This window comes from Andrena cerasifolii, chromosome 2 (genome assembly GCF_050908995.1).
Source record: "Andrena cerasifolii isolate SP2316 chromosome 2, iyAndCera1_principal, whole genome shotgun sequence".
Lineage (NCBI taxonomy): Eukaryota > Metazoa > Arthropoda > Insecta > Hymenoptera > Andrenidae > Andrena > Andrena cerasifolii.
This window is the reverse complement of record NC_135119.1, coordinates 19,699,308-19,716,237: the sequence shown is the minus strand read 5'-3', so window position 1 is coordinate 19,716,237 and position 16,930 is coordinate 19,699,308. Positions and strand designations below refer to the sequence as shown.

Genomic DNA, 16,930 nt, shown 5'->3' with positions numbered 1-16,930 from the left:
AACCGGGAGGTTTGTTGCGTGGCTAAATTCATTGTTCCACGTTCAGCCATGTCAGGCTAATTATCCCCGGAGGCGGGGTTCGGGGGTGTAATCGAAGGGCTGTTAAAATTGCTCGAATAGATAGTTGGTAGCGTGACGTCGGGGTGGTTTCGACGATTGTCTAGTTTCGACAGTTTCTTCGAGAGACAGACGGGGATAGCAACGATCCATAACAGAAGCATAGTCGGCTGACGGGCCGCGATTGTTCCGCGGACGAGTGGAACGACAGATTTATTGTCCGCCGTCGCAGATATCATTGGCCCGTGTCACTGGCCGAGCATCGATCTCATCGGCCGTGTCATCGGAATGACAGAGTAAAATATCGAGTTGCGCGTCATTTCGGATCGTTAGCTGGTTGATTTGCGTCAAGGGGGAGACAAACGGCACCGATTGCCTGGGAAAATGGACATCGATGAGTGTAACACGTTGATTTAGTTGGGCCGCTCGTGAACGATCGCTGGAAGTATAAACGAGCCGCGGATGATAATTAATCGATTGACTGGGAAATAACATCGTTTATTCCCGGGCGTAATAAATGTACCGTGGGATTGTTAATATAACTGTTTAAATAATGGTAGGTGCGCGAGACACGTTCTCCATTTGTGTGACTTGGTATCGTGCTTTCTTGCGACTTTAACACAGTCTTTCTCAACGTGGGCGCTGAGGAGATCTGCGGCGATAAGAATGCGCTTGAAAGCTTTGGTCGCCTAAACATTTTTTTAACAAACACCTACACATTCACGTGATTACAGAAATATTACACTCATGCATCTTTACAAGAATCATACCAAATCGTGCCAATGAACGTTCGTACATGTTGCTCCAAGTTGTGTGTATGTATGTAAGGTTCGTTTTTTATTCCGAGGAAACGTACAAGATGCAAGTTTATTTGATTCTGTGTAAGTCCACCTTTGTTGATTTATTAATTAAAATTTCAGTTCCTAGTTACTTTATTTTGTTTATTTTCAATCTAACTCTTAAGATTCAAAAATCACACGCACAGATACACTTGGAAATTGTGATAATAGAGATAGTTTACCTGAAGGGAGTGATGACAAAAAAAACTTTAAACTGTGCGTTAACAGGTGTACGCAGTAGTTTCTTCCTTGAAACCTTTTCTGTTTTACTCACAAGGGAAGATCCCGAACCCGAAAATTCAAAAAATTCTGAAACTTTGTGAATATATAGGGAATTTCCTCCTGATTACAACGCAGATTTTGTTCGCTGCCCAAATTCACTCGAAGGGGGTGAAATTAACCCCTGAGAATTCGGTTATTTTCCGATTTTTTGTAAGAGATAGAAAACGAGTTTCAAAACAAAAGTTACTTCTTTTAATTAGATCTGGTGAAAAAATTATTTTACAGTTCACGAACACAAAATCGGAAAATAGCCGGAATTTAAGGGGTCAATTACACTCCTTTAGACTGAATTTGGGCAGCAAACAAACATTGCGTTGTAATCAGGAGGAAATTCCCCACATATTCACAAAGTTTCAGACTTTTTCGAATTTCCAGGTTCGGGATGTTCCCTTGTCAGTCGCTGTAGTTTACAGGCTTCCGATTAGTTCATTATTTTCAATATTTTGTGAAACATTTTCTAGATCCTGTTATTAAGTTTTGATATTATGAAAATATGTACTATCCTTGTTTTTATGAGGATTTTGATGGGGTACGGCGGAAAGCATTGAGCAGCCTATGCAGACCGCCAATAACAAGGGATGCCTTACCCTTCAATTGTGATCGACTATCTTAGTCGATTTAGCTGTCATGTAACTTATTATATTCCGTCTCCATACTTATGGAAAAATTGTTTAGCTGCATTGAATATACTACTCGCAAAGTCTCATGAAAATTCACGCGATGAGAATTGGTTCCTCACAACTTCGCTATGAGATCCTCATAACGTTTCATGTTGATGCATTTTACGTGCTACAGCTATGAAACAATGTGACTAGTGATGAATGTATAGAGTTTGTAATTTGACGTCGAGTTCTTACAATAAGTATTACCGAATAACCTGACTATGCAAATCCTTACACGGCGCAAACGTTTACATTGTCAACGTTAATGGCGTGCGAGGATTTCTGTAGCCTGCTGGGCGCGCAGCTGGCACAACGGCACGGTGTTAATGTTGATGTCAGTCAAACGATGCTCATAAATCGGTTCTCCAATGAAGCAGCCCCTAGATTAAATTTAACTGAACACTGCATCGTGCATTCCATTGAGGAACAAGTGCGTTAGCATTTCGAAAGCATTCAGCGGCAGTCAAGAGGGACTTAAAGCTGAGCAATTTGCATACTAAATTTTACATATCACATTCATGTAACTCCTTTGCAATATAACTCTATTCTTGAAAGCATTCTCAGAAAAGTATTCGTCCACCCAATATGTAACATATTTCAGATATTAAGTCGACTTCAAAATAAGAATTCGCAATTCTAAGTCACATTAATATAGGTAAACCTTTAGAAATATACTTTTGTTTTGGGTACACACAATTAATTGAAAAATTGCAAGTATTATTACCTGTGTAAGTAGCAAAGATCGTGCAAAAAAATATTCGCCCAAATTTAATATTTAATTTACTTAATGTACTTTAAATTTCTTCTAATGTTTCTGTGATTTTACTATATGCTTTGGCTGTACTTCCGAAAGGGAAGTAATACCCACCAAGTTTCATCTCGATCGGCCACAGGTTCTTTTCGGAATAATATCCTAAGCTTTAATTAATTATGCATAGATTCAACTAATTTTCTGTAAAATATGCACCTAGCAAAATTTCTTTGTGGATTTATTTGGTAAATGTCAGTATTTAACTAAAAATATATTAATCGAGGTTCATACCAATGCAAATTATAATGGGTAATTCTGAATTTATCATGTGAAACATATATAAAATATGTTATACATGTGGGATTGGCGGATACTAAGGTGAATGTCCCAATTTCTGCTCATGTCCCCATTTCTGATCATTTCGTATTTTTCTTATTATTACATGCGTTACGTTTGTACTATAGTTGCAACAAAATAATTCTAAATTATTTAAACATTTACGCGAGTGTTGCACGAGCTTGGTTCAACACATACATCGCTATTTTTCATGAGCAGAAATACGAACACTTAGAGCATTATATATTTAATTACAAATTACTAACAGTTAAACATCTTGAAACATCTGTCTTAAATAGTTTTTGAATTGGTTGATTTATTATTAAAGAATTAATCAATTACTCTGCAAATTTTCATCACAAACAAATTTCTTACACCTTCTTTATGACGAGTGACCTCTTAAATCAGCAGAAATTGGGTCATTCACCTTATTCTAGAAATCACGAGCTCACTTTGCAACCAGGTAAACAAATACTTTCCCACGAATGGTTCAAACAGCATCATTGTATTACGAAGCGAAATAGCGTGTACACAACTGAGCAGCATCATTTGCAGATGTTCCGCAACCTCTGAAGTCTTGCCGTACAATATCTCACAAGCCAGACACTGAAATGAAACGCAAAAGATTCATAAACCGCGCAACCGCTCGCAACAGATTGCTTCGGCGAGCTCTCGCTGAAATAATAAATGTTTGTTTAAAATTTCAAAAGGCGTCTTCAATATCCAATCTGCACGCGCGCTGCCGCTGGTATTTTTGTTTATACGCTGTACCTAGGCTTTCAATTTGTTAGCAGGATCGCGAACAATCGGATTGGTAACGTGTTCATCCGATAACATTCCCGAGGTTTCCGGTGGCAAAGGGTTCGCCGTTTTTTTTCCTACGTATGCGCGCTGAACGAAACGAAAATGTACACAGGCACCGAACGTTATTGTTATTGTGACTGGCGTTTAACATTTTCCACCTTCCTCTGTTATGCTATAATCGATCCATTTACGCGGAACTGTCCATACACACGCGCCAAGTTCCTTTTGCAAAGCACATCAAAGGGCGATGGTCTGGCGGCAGCTGAATCATTATCGTTACGCGTTTCGGTGCAACAGGAATTGTTTACTGCCTGATAAATGCGAACCGGGTAAAGCACGGTTACGCAGGAACCTTTCTTTGTGCATCGGTATCCACGTTAACTCGAGACCCGCGAATGCAACGACGCATGCCAGTCATAATTATTCGTTACATCACTGGAAATCTATTAGGTTAAACGTAATATTCGGATCCGTTAACCGTGCGCGAATCTGATTCTCATTCGACTGAATCAATGCTGTATTTACGCGATTCTGATCGAATCGCATACATTCAGGAATTAGTGAGTAATCACTGTCGATGTATTATGTAATGTTATTCCAGAACTGGTGTATCAATATCAGTGTATCGGGTAGATAGGTATTGAGGGTTTCAGCGCGTTTATTTCAGCATCGAGCTCTGAGCTTCTGCCATTACGCTGTTCAAAATATAGTTAGGGGCTCATTTGCTGCAATCACTTCGCGGTTAAGTAATATTACAGTAATATAATACTCTGCAGAGTGTTACAGAAAGAGGCTTGCAACATTCCGGGGCTTATAGTACTGGTTCAAATGGGGACCGTAAGCCTCAAGGTACCTATCCACAATTTCTGCATCACAAATTCTCTTCTTATCACATTGCGAGGAATAATAAATAGAGATAGTGAAATAGAATCAAACGTGGTGATCAATCGACAAGAACTATGCAGCGACTTCCAAACAATGCGGAGGTAGGACTTAATAGTTACAAACTATTCTTTCCAGTTACTCCCTACTTCCATATGTATAATGCAAAAGTAACTCACGTGCCATAAAGTATTGCGATACAGTTGCACAGTGGTTTAAAAGGCGATTCTAGCTAAGGGAAATTATTCTTGACATTATTCTTTCCTGTACGTACATATAAAAAACATTTACTGATTTATTATTTTTAATGTTATTTCTACTTATTTATAACTAGCGTCCCCCGTCTCGGCTTCGCCCGAGATATTAGCATGACGGATTCATGTTTATTAGAATTAATATCTTCTAAGGAAATTTAGTATTTTGAAAAGAAAGCTTAATTTCTTCATAATATTTCGGAAAATTTGGGAGACTCATTTTCCCTCCAGCGCAACACATACCAGGCGCTTTTTCGTTCCATGTTAACCTTTAGAGGGTCGGGTTGACCACTACAGTGGCCACCTAAAAATTTGGATACTTTGCCGGCCATTTTGGTGGCATATATGCATAAATTTTACGTAAATAAAATTGACAATTTCAAAGAAAAAATCCCGGCCCTCTAAAGGTTAATAACGCGCTTTTTTAGACATGCTACATAGCCTATGTCCGTCCTTGAGTATCCAGGAATAACGTGTTAATATTTTAGGAAGATCGGTTCAATAGATCCTGACTTTTGCGCGAACATAAAAATCGTTTCTCTCTTTATATAATAGTATAGATTATTTTTTGCTTGCTTTTTTGTGTATAAGTAAAAATACAAATGTTCTCGATCGAAGTTAATATTTCCAGATTCTAATCAATTAGTTTGTTGTAAATTTACAAGTAAACAAATAAGTATTTCACCAAGAAGTATATACATACATATACATATGATGACAAAAATAATTTTGTTTAGCTGCAATTGCAATTTTAAACCACTGCAAGCTGTCTTCATTAATTATTTATATATCTCCAAAATATCAAATTCTACTTTTCAATTAGCCAACGAGTTTCAAAACCACCCTTCCCTTTTAGAGGACCTAACGGTTCGCCTCTCATCATTTGCACGAGTACCGTAAGGTCCCAGTATCTCGAACCCTCCTTTCCAAGCACTCAGTACATCGGTGAGCTGCGCGTAACGAGATTCACTGGCTTAGACCTCTACTGGTCGACGTTTTTTAATGCTTCCGCACTATTGTCCCCGACTCGCATGACTCTGTGTACGGTTTTCTCGCCCCTCGCGGCACCCAGGCCGCGTGCACATCGTCGACAGCTGCGTTAAGAGAAGCCCTGCTTCCGTCCTGGTCTATTGTGATCGATAACGAGGAACAAAGTGCCCCTCCGCGGGGCAGGAAACCCTGAAGGAAAAGTGCCACGAATACCAGCGAGTCGACGGCGGTGAAGAAAAAAAACTCCACGGAGAAACTGCTGCTTTTAGAGGACGGCTGTCGGCTCGTCGCTAGCTCTTTTTCGGAATCTTTTCTTCCCGCGTGCCGGATGGCGATGAGATACGATTAAATCCGTCGCTTTAATTTTGTCGGGGACGTAAGAATTTTTCAACGTCGCGGGGCGATTCATTATGACAGATTAACAGTTTGAGTGACGCAAGATTTTGAGAAATGTCGCTTTAAGGGGTGATTCTGATAATCATGCCGCGATACTCGGCAACGTTCAGGCTTTTTTTTCTCAGTGAATACAATGCATAACAATGTCAAACATTTTTTTCGTTTATTAAGCTACTTGTAATGTATACGGAACATTTTTTTAAATACACTTTTAACTGTGCTTTTTCAATGTTATCTGGAGTTGAAAAGAAATATCTCTTTGAAAAGAAATACCTCCCTGGCAGGAGTGATTTAAGCTCACAGACTCGTCTGAAACAAAAAAAAACAAGCTGATTCTTAATCATTATTAGTACTGTTATCGCAGGTGCCAGACTTAGTCACGTAAGTAAAAGTTTAACAAAATTGCGCGCGTTCAAACTTCAAGTTTCGAAATTTTCCATTCTTACTTGAAGTTTGAATGCGCGCAATTTCGTTAAATTTTGACTTACGTGGCTAATTCTGGCACCTGCGATAGCGGTACTTATAATGATTAAGAATCAGCTTGTTTTTTTTTGTTTCAGACGAGTCTGTGAGCTGAAATCACTCCCGTCGTCTTTTCAAAGGCGCGATATTTAACTCCAGATAACATTGAAAAAACACAATTAAAAGTGTATGTAAAAAATTGTTCCGTATTCATTACAACTAGCTTAATAAATGAAAAAAAAGTTTGACATTGTTATTCGTTGTATTCACTGAGAAAGAAAATCCTGAATGTTGCCGAATTTTGCAGCGCGATTACCAGAATGACCCCTTAAATCGTTTGAAGAAAGTTTAGTTGTTTGGAAGCTGGTTTGCTTTCAAAGTAAATGTGCATTCGGGGTCTCTCGAACAATGAAGTGTTGGTTCCCTACGAAATGAAAGGTGCAACTATGCTCTGGGAGGAATTGAAACTAGATTAGATTAGCGTCAGACTGTAATGGAGACTATACTGGTACTACTTTGGTACTGCACTTCAGTTAGCGAACATATGGATGTTAAGAGGTAGGACATTACCTGATTTGATGGTACAGAATATTACAAGGGTATAGTGCTTGGATAACGCAGGATTCAGGCGACGCAAAGAAAAGTTAGGACTATCTGTGTTACAGTAAATTAGGACACGTTTAGAAATGTTCCTCCTAGTACTTTCTCCTCTGTCTACTCGGCATATCGAATTTGCAAAACCCCGTTATGCCATTTTCTATGTTCCTTCTTCAAAAGCGGACGGGGTTTAATTTCAACTTTCTCACTCTCCCACGCAATTATAAGTTTCACCGTTCGTGTCATTATACGTAACGAAACTTGGTTCCCCTGAAGCACCATATGTTGTGATTGAGTCTGTGGAAAGGAACTCGTGTGTTTCGAATTTCTCGTTCCCTCGACGAAATAAAGGACTGCTTCTCTCCCCTCAAGAGCTAAATGCCACGAAACATAGAAATATTGAAACACATCTGTTTGCGATAATCGTTCATTTCAAGCTTGCCGTCTCGCATAACAATTTCAAAACTCTGCTTTTCAGAGGAAACTTTTGAAACGGAATCCAGTAGATTGTTATAAAACGTCGGAGTGCTAATACAGATTACAATGAAGCCTTTGTAATTCCAGATAATTGGGACATAAAGCAGCTCGAATTGTGGAGAACTCGGATTAACGGGGGAGCCCTATTTAGGACGCTACGAATAAGGTGATTCTTGCGAATTTTTTTTCTAAAAAACTGTTAAGCGGATCTTTTCTAAACTTTCTAGGTATTTTAGCTCACATTCAAACAATAGAAACGAATTTTTTCGTTACAAAGTGTTCGGTAGAAATGGAGATATATGAACATGTTTGTTAGGACTCGCGCGCCGGAGTTGCAAATTTGCGATTGTAATGATGGCCCCAATTCTTCCTTGAAATAAAAAAGGCAAAGATTTTCTGATTTCTTGTATAATTACATTGTCGATGAACCTAACAAACGAAAAAAAAGTTAAAAGTTGGCAAATTGGTGGGACTTCAAAGAAAAAGTTACGATTCTGCCCCGAGATATTTCGTACTATTTATGGAAAAAGTTATTTATCAACTTTATAGGTCCCTCGACAATGTAATTATACTAGAAATAAGAAGATCCTTGTTTTTTTTTATTTCAGGGAAGAATTGGGGCCACCATTACAATCGCAAATTTGCAACTCCGGCGCGCGAGTCCTAACAAACCTGTTCATATATCTCCATTTCTACCGAACACTTTGCAACGAAAAAATTAATTTTCATTGCTTGAATGTGAACTAAAATACCCTGAAAGTTTGGAAAAGATCCGTTCGACAGTTTCTTAGAAAAAAATTCCCAAGAATCGCCTTATTCCTAGCGTCCTAAATACTGCTCCCCCCTTAAACGAAACACAGTTTGTTACGAGTAGTTGTTATTACCCTCTCCGCACATTAGAATTGCAAAGAATGGTACAATTGTCAAACTGAATACTGTTTCACAACCCCTTGAATTGCCAAGGATCGCGCGTTTCCCAATAGTTACGAAAATAATTTTCCAAAAACAGAATGCATAATGTAGCATTCCTATTTTCAACGAAAGCCTGCGTTTCATTTTTGTCACCATATAAATGTACCTGTCCCTGCAAAGTTTCGATACTTATTTTTGGTTTTCCGTACGATAAATATAATCCAGTTTGTCAGAAATATCCAGTAAAAATGCGATGCAGATTCTCTGAAAAATTGATCGGGATGCATAGCTTTCTGTGGCCGTGCATTTTGCGCGGAAAAACGGCTGGCAATTTTCGTACGTGTATGGGCGAGTTGCGTGCCACTCAAACAGAGGAAAAAACCGCTTGCTTTGTGGCATCGACGGGTCTCTGTTCCCTCTGCGACTGCCACTTGTACAGACAGCCCCATTCGGGAGACGTATGCCAGTATTAGCTGGATATCCGAAGATACGGATGCCCAGCATCTCGCTAGTTCACGGGAGTAGGTTTTTTTGCGGCGGAAACGATCGGTCTCGTGCCGTGGGAAGTGACAATGTTATATTCGCCCTCTCCGCGTTGCATTAGCGTTCTGGAAGCGGCGTCCTCGCCCCCTTTGTTTCTACCATTCCCGCCTGTTGTCGGGCGGCAAATATCTTCCTACGATGATTCCGCTGGCGTGGAAAATATATTTCCATCTAACGTGCAATTCGTCATAAGCCACGGAATGAAACTTCCGCGTGCCTCCGAGATTTTCGGTATTCGCAATTCAGAGGGCCACGGCTTCGTTGCACATTCTGCGCGAGCGACTAAACCTTACACTAACGATGCGAAACACAAAAGCTGGGAGGGAAATTCGTGGAAGATGTTCAGATTTCAGGCAGGGGCTGATTTGGGTAAAGGAAAAGTAGGCTGCAGCCTAGGATACCAAATTTTGGGGAGCGGCAAATTTTAGGGTGCGGCAAAGTGTGACCCAAGAAATCGCCTCTTTTTGGTCCCGCGATTTTGGAACTGTATTTTGTGTCAAACGATACCTTATGGCGAGATATCAATCACACGAAATTTTCAAGTTGAGGTGACTATTAGTTTTTGAGATATGGGAGGTCAAAGAAGTGAAAATTCGTTAAGGAGTCAGCCCATGTACGCTTCGATGTACGGAATTTTATAGCAGTCAGATAATTTAAACAATTATTCCCCGGGGCTTTGCTGACTGCTAACCACGAATTTGAACTCAGATTTTCAAAATTCACAAATTTTTTTTTTAATATATCGTTCACCATATTGAATCGGCCATTGTGAATTTTGAAAATCTAAGTTCGTATTCGTTGTTAGCAGTCAGCAAAACCCCTGGGAATAATTGTCTACATTATCGGACTGACATAAAAGTCCGTACATCGAAACCTATGGGCTGACTCCTTAACGAATTTTCACTTCTTTGACCTCCCATATCTCAGAAACTAATTGTCACCTGAACTTGAAAATTTCGTGTAATTGAAGTCTCGTCATAAGGTATCGTTTGGCATAAAATTCAGTTCCAAAATCGCGGGACCAAAAAGAGGCGACAGGGGCCACATTTTTGGGTCACTCTTTTAGGGAGCAACAAATTTTGGGTAACGAAAAATTTGAAGCCATACAAATTGGAAGAGTTTTAAACACAGAAGATTGAGACAACTGTAAAAACAATTCTCTTTTTTCTGTAGCGAATTAACAATGGCTCAGATGTGAGTTGCCCTATTGAATTAATTTTGAAATTATTTGTACTAAGAAGACAATATCGAATAACCACGGTCGCCAGTAAACATCGTGGCAGGCAGCGTAAAAACTAGCCACTTAGGAACAGTAGGAATCATTTTCAAAGTACAATTAATCTCTCGCGTCAGTGCTCGTGGTTTTTAAGGGGCCCCGCCGCGTTTTACGCGACGTGCGCGTTTCCACGGCGATGTGTGGGTCCGCGATCCAAGCGCCATCTCTTCAAGTTATTTCTGCCAGCCGAGGCAGCGAGTCATTAAGGCCGATATTTACCCCTGACGCGGTTCACGAAAGCAACTAATGACCTCATCAAGGACCGTCCATCACGTGAGAATGCCCCGTCTTTATAAACACAATCGAGCCGCCACAATACGCGATGCTGGGAACCGAGTGCTGCTCGTACAAACTCGTTCAGACCCGTTTAATCTGGCAACTCCGTCCGTGGTTTTCCCCTGATTTCTTGTGCGTTCGAGTTCCCCGCCCGCAATTTGGCGGAAAAACGGGAGCATGGGAATAGGGGTTGAATTACCATTAAGCGTTGGGTCGAGCGGAGGGCGTTTCGCAAATGCGAATCACCGCTTCAAGTGGTGAATTTAGACCGCCATATAAATTAGAAGTATAGCGAACTGTTGGAACTGATTAGGGGATCGTGTTTGTGAACAATTGTGGAGAATTGGCCAAACACCGATGATGGAAACTCAAACGGTATGCGCACTGATTGCTTAAGGGGTTATACCTAGTCAGGCGGCCGAAAAGAGGCGAATATTTGTGAATTTTTTTTGAAGAAGCGGAAGCGTATATTTTTACAAAACTTTTTGCACTTAAAAGAGCAATATTTAAAGAACATTTGGTAATTTTTTCGTGCAAAAATCACGCGAAAAAAATTAAGATTTCAACTTTAAATAGCCGCCATTTTGTTTTAAATTAATATTTAGGAAATTCCCTCCGTTAATCGGATGATACATTAATATACTAACATAATGTTGGAAAGCTAGGTAAAAAATGTTACGAACCGATTATACATTGACAATGAAATACACAGGGGGTCACCACACTCGTGGCATTACTCGATCGTACATACATGGAAATATAAATGGAAAATATACGGAAATGTTGTTTTTTTAGCTCGAGGTTCCATTTAATGGAAAAATGTTTATGAATATTTTTGAAGTACGCACACGCCCGATTAAAAATTGACAGACTGTAACGAAAAATGTGGTACATCGACGTGAAATGGAGTAGCTACAGATTCCTTGTCGAAATAAATATCTGGTTGATTAACGAACAAAAATAGAAACTTGGTCGTTCGATCTTTGATTATTTTTTACTGTCTTGAGCAACGTATCTTATGATGCAAAAAGATCTTATAATCCAAGGAACGAAAACAAACATTAGTAAAAATGATGACAGTGTAATTGTAACTATAAATCATGGCCCAAAATCTCTTCAGTCTTTCACAATTTACTTCTCGACTGCTTACAGTTGAGCTTCTCCTCGAGTACTTGCTCGTTTCACTCCTGTTAGTCGAAATTTCTTTTACAACAGTGAAACGCAGCATGTTAGTAATCCGTAGCTCTTTGCAAACATAAACTACATCAAGAGGAAATAAATCGTTCTCTTTGATGCAGTGTGACAAGAGAAAGGTTCCCCTGAATCGCGGAGTTCCTGTGACGAGAAGCTAGCTTGCGAGTTAGGAAATACGAGACAGTGTTACCGAGCATCTAATTGAAAGGTATATCGGGTGGAAGAAGCTTTCCTCTAATGATGCACCCCCTGAAGTGCTACAGTTTACCTGTACTCAATTATATATTACAGTTCCTATCCTATGACAGATCAAAGTAGACGCTGCGATTAATTGTACGTATTTGTAGCCTATACTCTGCATTCGCTTCATAAGGTAATCAGTAATACACTCGAGTATTCACATAAAGTGGGTGAAGCACTGTACGTGTCGTTTTAATTTTATCGTAATTGTGTCCCACCTAACAGAAAATTTAACACGAAAGCCAAGGCGGGCAACGTTCTTGAAGACTCGTATTTTCGTCTTCGAGAATTTGAGGACCTTACTACAAGTGGGGTGCAGCTCCATCTTTACCAACTTTGAGTAAATTAGAAAAAACTGTTTATAAAATTATTGCTTCGACTTAACATTAAAAAGAGGGCACTAATTTAAAAGTATATATTTTCACACAATAAGTACCTAGTAGTTATTGCGTTGATAAGTTTCTCTTTCTATTTTTGGCGAAAATATATTCGCCAAAATAAAGAAAATATGTTCTATAATAAAAATATTAATATTAATATTTGCAGTAAAACGCTCATTTGTTATCGGATTTGCATCAAACGATGTAGAGTTTATTGTTATAACTCTTGCTGCAAGGTCCTCAATGTTAAACGATCAATCTGTGCGAGTATGTTCCACGAGTAAAAAGAAGTAAAGAATATTAAATGTAAACTCACTCTAAATTTCACGTTTAATCTTCCTGTTTCAACAATTCAATATAATGTTTCCGGACCCATGTGTACCCAAGATTTTCTGCTTATTTCTGCTCATGGAACATCCTGGCAGACTTTGATCGTTTAATATTGGAGGAACATCAGCAAATAACAGATCACGATACGGAATTAAATACTGGATCTCGAACAATTATAGATCACTTTTACGTTCCAAGAACAAAGCAGCTACTAAAGAGAATCGAGGGGAATACTGGCCTGGTACCCTGGGGAATATTGGAATCCAGGGAACGTCTCCCTGCCACTTGCAAAAATTTTCTCCCACAATTAACGACGTTCGCCCTAATGACACGTCTCTCACCTTAATGGAAACGTCGCATCCGCGATAAATCCCTGCCTCCGTTGGAAACGGAAGCATCGCGAGCTAGGCGTTCGTTCTAGGCGTGCTCACGTGTACGGGAATGCATTTGCAGCGGCAGAAAACGGCGCGCACAGAGAGGCGGGGAGAGAGAGAGAGAGAAAGAGGGAGTTCTGACCGGAAAACGTTTTCCTACGGCTTTTCAGGCTTCTACTCGTGGAGGAATCCGGACGCCGGCGCTTGGTTCATACAGGCCCTCTGCAACGAGCTGGAGAAGAACGGACGGACCCGCGACCTCCTCACCATATTGACTTTCGTCAATCGTCGCGTCGCCATTGATTACAAATCGTACGTGCCCCAAGACAAGGACTTCAACATGAAAAAGCAGATACCCTCTTTCGTCTCCATGCTGACGCGGTTGGTGCACTTCCCCGAGAAGCCACTTTAACGCCGACGCGCTGATCCATCGGCCAAGGGACGGGGGCCGCGACACTCGAGGATATTTCGTCAACCACTCTCGTTTCTTCCTGATGTTCGAGGGACTCCTGTAAGTTCTCTATCGCGGAGTCAGTTCTCCAGTAGGTAGTCTCAAACGGTTCGTAATACGCGGGCTGGGAAACGGGACGTTAATTCTGGTTATCGCCCCGGTGAATTCTGGTCGCCGAGAAAATAGGGAATTCACGAGTAGATGTTAATTAATGCGTGCCGATTATCGATACGTTGAATGTAAACGCGGCACGTATACTATTGCTCTGATTGCGCGGTAGAGATGTTTAGAGTAGCACGTGGGAAGACTTTGGATCTGGCGTGGTGGAAGCGCGGAGGAAGTTTGTGAGAAGATTGTAAAGTGGAAGTACCAAAATTAGGCGAAGTCGGATGTTTTCGTGATTAGGCATCGCCAATAACAAAGTGGCAATACCTATTCCAGAAATTTCCTTGTGGTCGTAAAGAGTACTTACAGTTTTTTGTTTCTTTTGTGGTTGCACACAGAAATCCAATGTGTTCTTTTCATTATTAACGCTTTGCTGGCGATGAATTCATCTTATGTTCAGACCGTGCATGCAGTCTGTGCGAGAAACGCCGATAGGCGTTCACTGAGTACAGAAAGCTAATGTGATTAAAGGATTTCCGCACACGGTCTGGGACAAGCGTTTCAGCCTGCGTTCTCAAAGGGTTGAAAAACTATTGCTTGGCGCTTTACCCCTTTCGTACTTCCACTCTACAAAGATGTATTGATATTTACTGCAACTGGTTTTTTATGAAGAGATAAGCTTATTCTGTGGTCCAATTGTTTACTGTGAAATAGAGGAAAGGGGAAAAGAGGAATGCTACCTGCCTATAAATGGGCATTGTACATTTTTTGATCAATTTTTAGAGTACTGTTAAGAACGTGAATTCCACAGTGACATTGAACGTGTTAATAGTAAAATTACTAGGTTTTGTAATACAGGTTTCTTGAACGTAGCTTAGAATAATATTATTAATAATGTTTTTGCCTAAAAATGTTGCTTCGCTTTTGAGAGGCAAAAATATTCTATTAAAGTCATAGTATTATATTTTAGCTATACACATTTAAACTTATCATATATTTGCTATAATGTACGATAACTTTCAGTTTATTTATCTGACCATGAGGAACTGTATTTAATATTCTATTCACAAAATGAAAATATATTGTGAATTCATAAAATATTTTCAGGCAATGTAGTATTGTACTCAAGATCAAGATTCTGTAATCACAGCCAGGACAAAATTTATCTTCCTTTATTTCCATTCACCCACCTTTTTATCTTCCATCTATTCCTAAAAATAAAAATTCTAATTTATATTTAAGGAACTGGTCTTAACTGATTTTGTTCCAATTTGACCAATCCTCTTAAGGGGAGACACACATCTAGACATGCCAATTGATTGATTTTTAGTACTTGATATGGCAAGAATGTTTTCCCAAAATTTCCAATTGAAATGCACGAAGCATGTGCACAAAATACATTTTTTCGAAACCAGGTTTTCAAACACGGTACCCACGATTACTAAAAAATTATTCAACCGATTTACTTCCATTTCTTCATGCCTATATCATACACTATTACGTAGTTTTTGAAAGGGCGAATTTCTTATTTGATTCATAATTTCTTTTTTATTAAACAAAAATGCAAGATTTCATGTCCAAAAATTGAACGTTTAATTTAGAGTTCTGCCATTTCTTTAAAAATTAACTTTTTGGAACAGGTCCTGTCAAAAACAGCATTTGTTAATATATTTTAAGAAACTAATGTGCTTTTTGCTTTCATGTGAAATCTGTTTAATTTCGAATGGGTACTGGAAATCACTGCAACGAATGACGCATTTGGAAGTAACCGCTGTAACTGTATTTTTGTATAACCGTGTAACTAAGATTTTTACATACAAAAATTAAGTATTATAGCCAAAGGTGTGACGTAATTAATACAAAAATTGCGGGTGCGATAATGTTAATACTTTCTTTTAAAAAAATTCTAAAAGCACGTCAGTCTTTAGGTCTCTCTAGGTGTATGTCCCCCCTAAAATATATTCATCTCCAAACTCTCAAATAAAAGACTATCCCCTATATAAACGTTTTAATTGGAAACCTTTTCTTTTCTTTCTGGGAAACCCTTCCCAGCTAACAAACGATCGAGCCATTGTTCTCAAAAGAAACGTTTTCACATTATTTTTAATTCTTCGAAACGGAGGAGCTTCAGCCTGGAAACTTTGTTAATTCAACTAACGACATTTAAAGTTAATTTAAGGTGAGTATCTAAATCCAGCTTCACGAGTGAGCCGATATATTCTTCCACTTAGCAAGGGCCATGAATTTTCGTTGCACGAGTTTGAATAAGAATTTATGCCACCAATATAAGGGGCAGATAACGAAATGCGCGCACTGTTTCATTTGCAGCTGTTCACAACGTTTAATGAAGACGATAAACAACCTTCTGCCAAGTAGCAGCGGAAGGAGTTCATTCCCCTTAAACAAATTAGAAGTCGCTTTACGAGAGGTCTTAAAAAGAAATCGTGACTTTATCCAGCGAAAATAATGCGCCGCGATATTTTTTTATTATTCCATCGCAGGTAGTTCCACTTCGGTGTTGGTGGTCGCTTACGTTCCGTCATAAACAACAGTTTTCACTGTACAAAGATGAACATCCCTCCGGCTAGGCCGCAATAAAAATTAAATTTTTCACTAGCACGAAGAGAGGGAACGAGAAAATAAAAATTCTGTCGTGGTACATTCAGCCTGCGCAATTACGGGGGATGAACGTCTTAATTGATCCTCCAATTGTACATCCACCATTTGCGGATCACCTAAGATCTCGAGATCGATTATAAATTAGTAGGTAAGTATTGTAAAATTAAAATTCTTTATTCATTAGCAATATTAGAGTACATAGGCAGTACTGGAAATATTTATTGCGTCATTCGATGAAACATGTTATCACATATACCTCTATTATTATTAGTATCAGGAACATAATATATTATTGCAATGTTTATCTACTCAGAAAATGTGTATTGTTATAAAAATTGTGCGTACTACGTTTTGAGAGTGATGCAATAAATATTTCCAGTACTGTAATACGTGATATTAAGGTTTTAAGTGTTAAGTGTTCGTGAATCGTTGTCAATGATA

The 16,930-nt window shown here is 39.2% G+C and overlaps 2 protein-coding genes across 2 annotated transcripts in view; one reads left to right on the top strand and one right to left on the bottom strand.

The window, feature by feature from the left end:
- LOC143378796 (caspase-1-like) overlaps nucleotides 1-15,017 on the top strand; it is a 48,723-nt gene extending 33,706 nt beyond the window's left edge. The window contains exon 5 of the mRNA XM_076830771.1: nucleotides 13,485-15,017. Coding sequence (XP_076686886.1) covers nucleotides 13,485-13,726 — 242 coding nt within the window. The 3' untranslated portion in view covers nucleotides 13,727-15,017. The remainder of the gene's footprint in view (nucleotides 1-13,484) is intronic.
- The window catches only part of LOC143378790 (alkaline phosphatase), a 355,608-nt gene that overhangs the window by 131,247 nt on the left and 207,431 nt on the right, over nucleotides 1-16,930 (bottom strand). The window lies entirely within an intron of this gene.